Source organism: Limulus polyphemus, unplaced genomic scaffold (genome assembly GCF_000517525.1).
Source record: "Limulus polyphemus unplaced genomic scaffold, Limulus_polyphemus-2.1.2 Scaffold5020, whole genome shotgun sequence".
In the NCBI taxonomy this organism is placed as follows: domain Eukaryota; kingdom Metazoa; phylum Arthropoda; class Merostomata; order Xiphosura; family Limulidae; genus Limulus; species Limulus polyphemus.
Window position 1 is genome coordinate 1594 of NW_013670630.1, and position 10339 is coordinate 11932.

At 30.7% G+C, this 10339-nt stretch overlaps 1 protein-coding gene across 3 annotated transcripts in view; it reads left to right on the forward strand.

Moving 5' to 3' along the window:
* The first annotated feature begins 1125 nt into the window (after positions 1-1125).
* LOC106472010 (DNA-binding protein P3A2-like) overlaps positions 1126-10339 on the forward strand; it is a 51105-nt gene continuing 41891 nt past the window's right edge. Inside the window, exons 1-3 of one of the 3 annotated variants that reach the window (XM_022400616.1) lie at positions 1126-1197; positions 7135-7314; positions 7830-7944. In XM_022400616.1, the coding sequence (XP_022256324.1) occupies positions 7137-7314; positions 7830-7944 (293 nt within the window). In that variant the 5' untranslated portion in view covers positions 1126-1197; positions 7135-7136. Of the gene's footprint in view, positions 1198-1387; positions 1957-7134; positions 7315-7829; positions 7945-10339 lie in introns of those variants that run through there. The other 2 variants (XM_022400615.1, XM_013932639.2) reach the window with 2 other exon arrangements.

Here is a 10339-nt window from a genome sequence, read left to right on the forward strand (position 1 = left end):
GGAGACGTAACAATATCATATTTAAAAAGTGCTGGGTATCTAGAATTGATCTTGAACCATCGTTTGATGTATCTGCCCCCCCCCCCCCCCAGTGGCATATCGGCATGTCTGCGGACTTACAACGCTAGAAACTGTGTTTTGATACCCGTGGTTGGCATAGCACAAATAGCCCATTGTGTAACTTTGTGCATTATTACAAAAAAAAAGTGACGTATGTTTAGCCGTTCGAAACATGTAAGATCAACTTGTTTATGGCTCTTGACATAATACTTGCATTAAAATCCTTCGTTGCACAAGAAACAAAACATTACATGATAATTTAGTTTTTCAACTTGTGCCCAAATTGATTACACAAGAAAGAGAGTTTAAAGCATAACATATGGAAGATTAACAATTTCCTCAAATTTCGACTTGATTTCGCCATTTGGTATTTTCAATTTGAACTACATCTTAAACGGAAAATGGGCTAAACAGCCAGGTAAGAGACACCGAGATTCGAGTATAACCATCTCTGAGCTAGAATTGCTGACGAGAGGAATCAATCAGTTAGCAGCACCATAACTTATTCATATACTCTTAACCAAATAGTGTGATTGACTGTCACGATTATAACTTGTTGTAAGTTGAAATTGCGGAGTGTATGCATCAGAATATAGCAGCTCGAACCTCAAACCTTTTGATTGGCAGCCCGGCATGTTAACCGCTAGGCTATGTCCATTTTTGTATACATTCTTCGCTATACTGATTCATAACAATTACGGATTTCAGATCTTTCACATGGTTACATAATATTTGACTATATACATATCACGTTTTCCACCAACAAGGATGCTAGTAGCAATATTTTCACAAATACTGATACTTCTATATATTTCTTATTAGCTTTCCCTAAAAGTTTCGAAACGAGTTACATATATAAAGAAAAATAATAAATTATAATAATTTTTTCTCTGTTTATAATTTTATAAACAATAATGGTTATTATGAAATGTTGTAATGTTTTACAATACTGTTTTCTGGTCTACGAGAAGAATCCAAATGTTTTATCTTAGACAAACCTACCAACAATAGAGGGCGCTTAGTCCAATATATTTAAAGTACTCTTTTACCCCTTTTCTTGCTCAGATTATCTCCATTTTCGTTATTTGGTGCGCATTTCGTGTATCATTGTCTTTTCCTTGATTATTGATCTTTATGGTAAGTTATGAATAAAAAGAACCCATTTGTAGATGTGTTCTGTTTATTGCGATAAACAAAATTTTTGCAGGCAGAAATGTAGTTGTCATTGCCGTCTTTATGAAACTTGTTTTAAGAATATATATATATACATATATATTGCGCAGACGCAAAATGCCTGTTTTCTGTATATTTTTACGCTGGTTAACAGCAAGCTGGGATTTGATGTTTACTGACTATTTGTTTATTGGAGCTTATATATACTAGTGTTATAACACATTGATTTTAATTTATTTTGTATAAATTTCGAAAGCTTAGAAATCTCCTATGTATAAAACAGTAACATACCTTTTGGGTTGTAAAGGAGCTACCTTGCCTGTCCGATTTCGGAACCAACTACTGATTGTAGCAGCAATAGTGTGACGCAGTCGCACATGGGACACTTCTTGGGCTTGCTCAGTTTCCAAATTCGTGTACCCCTGGCCCTTCTACGCATGGGCCATTAACATGTGCGTGATCATCTGTGTAGAAAACCCAGCTTGACATGCTCAACTATAACCCATAGTTACGAGAACCACACGTGCATCTTTAAAGTTCTATAGTATTGAAATGTCACCACTTCGTACCGAAATTAAAACTAGGCCTAGGAGCTTCTTTTATGCATTATATGACGTCTCCATGTTAGGCTTAGTTTGTGTTCTCATTTTCTTCGGGTCCGAGATCGTAGTGTCATTCTGTGAGAGAAACGAATTTCCCAGCTGAAAAGTATGCAAACAAATGGTACTGCCAGTAATGTTTCATTTCTAAATTACGGATGTTGATTGAAACATTTAAAATAAGTGCCCTGTATTTATTATATAACATTTTTCTTAATTTAGCTGTGCTTTAGACTAATTATTTGTAATAATGTAATATAGTGCCAATAGTAATACTCACTAATAGTAAATTAGTAATACTAATAGATCAGATAATGCTTGGAGACGGCTTGAATGGGTAATGAGGAAAAAAAACGTTGTACATTTGCTCTTATGTTAAACTTGTATTAAAGTTTTTCTTCATTACCCATTCAAGCCATCTCCAAACATTATTAATCTCAAATTGGGTTCCTCGTCATCGAATATAATAGATCAGATATATTACATGTGTTTAACATTCACAGATCTTGTTTAAAAATCAAGACTAACATTAAACTGAATAGAACTGTTCTGTAGTGTACTTCAGTAAAAAATAAAGTAAACTAGGTAATTGTAAACCTTGATTTTAATGACAGAATGAGAGCAAAATTTTCACACTTTCATTTTTAGAATGCTGAATGTTGCTATGTAACCTTCCAACAAGTAAGCTCGTAAAATACCCAATAGTTTATTACTAATTTTTGTATCCTCCCTCTTTGAAAGGTTTTATTTTTAAAAGTAAGTTAATGGTTGGTATTTACTATGCACAATCCCATTAAGTGCCTGGTTTTCATTTGTATTATTAACACTAATGGGAGTAACTATTTGGAGCCATTTCATTAAAATAATAACTTACATGCTTGATATATTGAAGTTATTTAAGTCTAGTACAAGTAAAGTAGTACATAGCTTCAGAATTATTTTTAGTAAAACTTAACTTAATCATTCATAGAATAAAAGTGTACTTTCTTTACTCATAGGACAAGCCATATTTTAGTGGAAAATTTACAAGTTTGCACTCTTGGTATTGTGAGGAATTAAGTTATCATTATTTCTTCCTTAAAATATAGGCATCTATTGGCATTTAATCATTAAGTATATTATATCATTACACACACCTTCTGTTAATAATTACTTACAAGTTTCCTACTTACCATTTGTGCAATCACCTTATTGAAGCTTAAACTATAATGGTCACATGCTTTGTAGAAAGTGTTTGTTGTTGACTGACTTGTGAAGTTGTGCTATAATAATTTTTTTACACTTATAAAACCAAAGTGGTTATTGTTGATTGTCTTATGACATAATGCTATGTAACAATTATAAACATGTGGCATCAACATGTATAATGAACTGTGGTATATAAATATGTAACACATTGAAGACTTAACAATTCTTTCAATGGAAGGGTGTGATGTTGAATGATGTTCTGACTTTAAATACACATAATAACTTTACTTAAAACACTGTCTTCATTCTCTTTATAATCAAGGATGTTTTTCATTGTATTAGTGTTAAACTGTAAGGTTTGCTTTTTTATTGATTTTTGAATAAATATGACTAACAATAATAATTGAAAATGATACAATGCTGCTTATTTTGTAATTTAGATCTGAGAATTATGTTTTAAATGATTTGTGAAACAAGTTCTACAATTGGCTATCCAAACCATCCCACCCAGCATTTACTTTTTACTTAAACTTGTAAAAATAAATCTAAGTATCAAGAATTTGAAATAGTTTACTGAAAACTTGTTCTATAACTTATATGAATTAAACAAGATATAGTTTTAAATTATTAAATAAATTAATATTTTTTTAAATCTGTTAAAAAGTATCAGCATAATTTTTTTGAAAACAACAGTACAAATTACAAATGAAACTTGATATAAAACATTTGTAATTAGTTATTTTTTGATGTTGTTTTTTTCTGGTAAGCTATTCAAGTTACGAGCTTTGGTCTATCTGTAGCACTGATGAATATAATAATTGAGCTAGTGTTTTGCATATGTTGGAATAGATAACATATAATGGAAATATCTGAAACCTGGCTAAATGTTGACAATTTTGATGGCAGGAAATTCTTTGAATTACAGGGTTATAGGCTGTTTACTAAGGATAGAGTACTAAAAAGAATGGGAGTAGCTTTATACAGCATGTTCAAGTTAAGGATATCAAAACTAATAGCAATGAAGTTGAATCTGCTTGGATTTCTGTTATTTATTCTAAGGGTAGAAGACTTTTAGTTGGAATTTGTTAAATACTACTAGATGAAACTGATAAAATTAATGAGAAACTACAGTGAGATAAAAAATTCAACTGTTAATGAGGTTATAATTTAGTGAGATTTTAATTTCAGACATACAGATAGGAAATTGATAGAGCCAAACAATGAGGGAGAAAGGTTTTTAGAAACTGTTCAGGATAGTGTTCTTCAACAATTGGTTAGGAAACCTACTAGGAACAATGATATATTGGATTTTTTTGTTAACTCCTAAAAAAAGAAATGGTTGATAGGGCAGAGATTGGGGAACATTTGAGTAAAAGTGATCATCATTCAGTTAGATTTAATGTTGTGCTACATATGGAGCTAAGGAATAATGAGATTTTGGTTACAAATTGGAAAAAAAGCAAATTTTGAAGAGTTAGAGATACAGATCAAATTTGGAAAAAATTTTAAAATTAATTTTTCAGTGTTAAAGATGGGCATGTTCCTTATAAAAAAGGGTGGCTGCTAGTAAAAAAATAAGCTGGCTCACAAGTGGTATAGAAGATAAAATTATAGAAATTTAAATTAACTGCAATGATGGGAGGATTGGTGGATTACAGAAGATCAAGAGAATTAGTCAAAAAATGTAGGAAATCAGTAAGTGTATGTGAAAAAATATCTTGGTTGAAAATGTAAAAGGTAATATTAAAGATTTCTTTTAATACATTAAGGTTAAGCAAAATGAGGTATGATACAGAAAGGCTAATATTTGATGATTATGGGATAGCTGCATTATTAAAGTCTACTTTTTCTTTGGTTTTTACAAATGAAGATTATTCCTTATCCTAAATAGTTGCCAGATGGAAGCAAGATTGAACAAGATGATCACATTAATTCTGAGCTCATTAAGGAAAATTGGGAAATTTAAAGAAGGATAGCTTCTGAGTCAGATAATATTTACCCAAGGGTTTGGAAGAAGGTTGTGTGCCAATAAAAATGGGATTATTATTATTATTATTATCATATCTGTAGAAGTTCAGACATGAAATATGTTTATGTGTAGTGTAATGAAAACAGTAGTTTTTGCTAAAATGCATAGTTGAAAATATTGATTAATCAACAAGAACTTAGGAAAACTATATTTGGTTGTCATTACTTATTACTTTTAAGATTTTGTAGTCTAAAACACTATAATTAAAAATTATTTAATATTGTTTTTATTGTCTGTAAAATTTAGTTCAAATATATACATCTTAAACTTTTTTGTTGATCTTCATGTTAGAATGTCTAATAAAGTTTGTACAAGGAATTCTGTGAAGAGTATTTCATGTTTGCTTTTATTTCTCCTTTTCATTTAAAAGATTTTCATGGCTTTACACTGTGGACTGTTTGTTCAATAGAACCGTTTGTTATAGTTTGTTCATTTGAAATCATTTCTGATAAATAATAAAACTGATTTTTGTGTATTATTAATGCATTTTTTTAAATATAAATTATGGCACCTCAAGGAATTTTCTTGTCCATGAAGAATGTCCTGACTCTTAACCTCCCTCAAAAAACAGAAAACTAATCACTAAGTCTAGCCTTGACCCTCTCCCCAGGCATTCATCAGCCCTCTTCTTAAACTCCTGTAAAATTGTATCCTCTATTACTATGGATTACATTTTTTTCAAGAGATTTATCTTGGATAAATATAATGTGTGTGACACTTTTTATATGAAGTTATGACCTTGTTATACTTACCTCAGTATTTGACAAGAAAAATATGTGATGTCTCAATCTTGCAGTTCTGTTAATAATTTTTAATTCTTCAGTTAGAGCATTCCTGACCCTTCACTGTTCAAGAAAAAACAAGTTGAGATCTCAGTGTGTCCTCATATGACAAGTTTATGACCCATCATCCTTGGAGTTATTCTAGTAGCTCTCTTCTGAACCTTCCCGTCAATACAACAAAGCCTCCTTTGTATTTTACATACAACCCATAATTTGGTTAGCTTTGCCACTTTTAATATAACACTGTTTCAAAAGCTTAAGAGTTGTGTGAACTAGTACCTCAAGGTCCATTCCTTCATCCTCATAACTAAGAGGATTCCAACCTAAAAATTATATGGAGATTTATATTTTAATAATCCATATGCACAACCTCATCATAATTATGACATCTGTCATGTGTTTTGTCAAACTAACCTATCAGTCAAAGTCTGTCTATAAAAGTTTAGCATCCTTGTTACAGCAGATTTAACCAATTTCTAAACTATGCCTTTAACATTGCTGTTAAATTGAAAAGAACAACAGTCCCAGCTCCAATCCTTGAGGTACACCACTTACTACAATAGTCCAGTTAGAATGAACTCTGTTAATATTAATTTTTTTTAGTTCCTCTCATCCAGCCAAACAATCAGTCCTTTTAACTTATTCCCTTCACTTACTGAGTTAGTTGTTTTTCACCAATGTTTTATGGAAGTAAACCAAATCTACTCCTTTACCCTCTTTGAGATTTAAATAACATTCTCATAATGAAACTTAATAGGTTAGTAAGACAGAATTTTCCTTTGTAAAGCAACTTTGACTAAGTGATAAAAATTTAAACATCATTAAATTATCTTGCAGAGCATATTTTTATTAGTCTGAAGATTCCTCCACTACAAAAGTAAGACTAACTGGCTTAAGCTTACCTGAACAATGCTTAACTCCCATTTTTAATATTGGAGTAACATTAGCCATCCTTCAATATTCTGGTACCATCCACTTTTAAAATGACTTACCAAAAATTTAAGTGAGTGGCTCAGAAATATGGTCCTTAAACTTTTTAAGTTAGGTTAAATATAACAACAAGTTTTATCTATTTTCAAACTCTTGAGTTTTTTCTCTAACAAGCTTTAGGTTAAAATCAGTATTGCACATACTTGAAACATTTCTTCCCAAAACATTCAACTCTGCTTTTTATAACAAAAACATGGTATAATTCACGGGTTTGACACATTTGTGGCAATAAAGTTTCAATAAGTTAAGTTGAAGAGTTTAATAGCTTTAATTTTTTCTAATTATGCTATAATGAAATATTGTTCTTCATTAGTAATGAGCATGACATCGGATCTTGGCTCTGCTGTCAGTTCCACTGTTAACCACAATGTGATTGATGGTGATGAAATGAGCTCTGAGCCATCAACTCCTGAGAGCAATTCCTACAATGATTCAGACTTGCTGTCTTCTTCTACTATTGGAGATGATGTTACTCTCCAGTTGGCTGCATCAGGTGAGCTCTAAAATTGGCAAATAGTTTTAAGTAGTTCTTCGAACCACTTAATTTTTTTGTTTTTCCTTTTTTTGCCACTTTATTTATATTTATAATTTAGTAATCTGGGATGTATTTACTATAGTATATCTAAAAATATAAATTTCCATCACTAATTTTTACTCGTCTTAAATGTGTTTGTAGTAACTAATTAATTTTTTTTCTTTATTTAAATTCACTTTGTCATAATTAGTCCCTTTTGTTTTTCTTAAGGAAAGCATTTCTAGAACAAATTCTTATTTTGAATTATATTGCTAAAGCAACAACGGGAATGCTTTTGTTTTGTTTTTTTGTGGGATTATTGGATGCAATCTTTTTAAAAGTGATAATCCAGTTTTAGGAAGTGGATAACTATTATGGCTTGCAATACTAACCTTTTCTAATCAGCATAGTGGTTCAAGAATTATAATTTCAAGAAACTGGTACATGATACCATTATGTTTGCAAGAAATACATTAAATTATTTCCCTCATTAGGTCCTGTAGGTGTGGCTGCCGCAGCTGCCATAGCTTCAGGAAAAAAGCATAACAGGTCATATTCATTTGAGATGAACCCTTCCATACGAAAACGTCAACAAACAAGGCTTATTAGGTGTGTGTGTAACTATATTTATTTATATTTTTCTCCTCCCTCTTTTGCAATTACTATGACTAACCAGATACTTAGCTTCCTCCATGTTGACCCTAGTGTATTATACCTTATGTTCTAATTTTAAGTTATTATAACTTTAAGGCCCAAGATTTAAATGAGAACTTTTATTTGAGAGGAAAATTAATAGCAGTGATTTACATCATGGTAGTTTGTGCAGACTACAAATGGTTGTGTTGATAACCTGGCCCTTTAAGAAAGGAACAGAAAATACTTGTGAATTTTAAGCAGGTTGGTTAAACAGTCAACCTAAATTGAATAATAATCTTCTACAATGATAAACAATGGTAGGATTGAGAGAGAATGAGGTTATCAAATGCATTTTGTTCAGTTTTCTTGGAAGTAGTGTTCCTGTATTATGTGAACAAAGAAAATTAAATTAGAATATGATAGTTTTAGACATGATTACATAAAATAAATGCCAAACTAAGTAAATTTGGTGGGAAAATTAGTCCCAAGCATTCTTGGAACTTACTGAATGTTTATAAGGTAATCTATTAGATTTAGTTTTTTGAGAATTTTTGTCAATATGTGTTAATAATGGTTTGAAAAGATGTTTGTATCACAATATATTCAAATTTGAGAACTTTCCAGTGGCATAAACTGATTGTAAATGATGCAGATTTTTTTAAATGACTACTACAGACAGTGAGTAGATGATTAAAGTTTAATGAAATACTTTCTGAGATGTAAAAAATACTGTCTGGATTGGTGGATATACACGTGCTTTCTAAAAAAAACATCTACGCTTAAAAGTTATGAAACTATAGAATTGAAACCTTTATCCATTTTCAATGCTGATGTTATTTTATTAAATTTAACATTTTTTATTATCTTTCCTTAGTTTAAGTATTATACTATTTTTTACTTAAGTCCAAGACTTAACTGGTTTTGCTGTATATTGATATGTGCTTACTCTTTTACAGAATTTTTATTATATACAATAGACTTTTAATGTTTTCAAGCTTTCCTGTAAGTAAACTATGATAGTGTGAGTAGAGCTGGGTGATTTAATCAATTACCTATGACTAGCGATTACATCATTTATTGTCACATAAACTAATTGATTAATCAAAATTACAATTAACAGACTATAACTGTTGTTATAAATTACCTTATAGCACGAGAGTCAATGTGTCCTTGTATGTAGGATCTTCTTATTTCACCAATGTATGTATGATATTATATGCAAGATGGTAAATAACAATGGAAGCAAAAACAGTTGGCTTAATCTTATTACACTGTTAGGGTAATGAATGTACTTAGATTTTGAAAGTTTATTTTGAGAGTTAAACCTGGTCATTCTGGAATGTTAGTCAGCAGTTAGATTCCTTCATTATAGTTTTTAGTTTCTTGGGGAAAGTTTCATCAATTAGAGATACTGTAAAAGTATTGTTTATTGGAAAATTATCATCTTTCTTCTTAGTTTATCTGTTTTTTCATGTTAGAAGGGATTTTGTCATAGTTCATGAAAATTTGTTTGACATGAAAAATGGGTTTTGTTGTTCAAAAGGAATGATTTTAATTTTTAACCTGTGTTGCTTTTATCACTGCAGTTGCGATAATTCTTTTAAATTCTCCTACAATTGTAGATTTCTTGAAACTGTTGAATGTAGAGACTTGAAGAGAAGAAAAATAGATTTTTAATTTGTTTGTGAAAGAAGGTAGATTGTATATTATTGTCATTATCAATCATCAAGGTAACGTCAAGAAAGTTCTTATAATTCAAATGATTAAAGATGTATTAGATGTTGCATGATGTCTATGACATTCAGAAATTCTAGTAATTTGATTAAACAATCAAGGCCTTGATTCCATAGTTCAAACATTCTTGTTGTATCAAAGTCTGTGATTGGGGCCAGTATTGGTATCTTGATACCATTCGTCAAGTGTCCTAGTTTCAAAAATGTGCAGAAATATTATGGCATAAGTAGCAGCTACTGAAATACCCATTGTGATGCCACTTAGTTGGAAATGTAGTTTGTTGTCAAAACAAAAATATCCATTATGAAGGTTGAAACGTAAGATGCTTCTGGAAGTGTTTACTGATAGTTTGTACATCTCCAAATTATTTATGTGATTCAATATGAATTCACACAGATAGATGGGTAGAGAACTACAACAGCTAACGTAAAGAATATTCTTTTAAACGTCACTAAATGAGATTCACTCTTAATTTGAGATAGTTGGTTTGGTATTTTTTTTTTCAAGTATGATGGTATGATAGTATTCATATTTTTGGTTGTATGTAACATGGTTTGAGTAACACTGTAGTAACTGATTAATTGAATGTAATCACTTAACCCTTTGAGACGGGTCATGAGTGAAAGGCCATGTC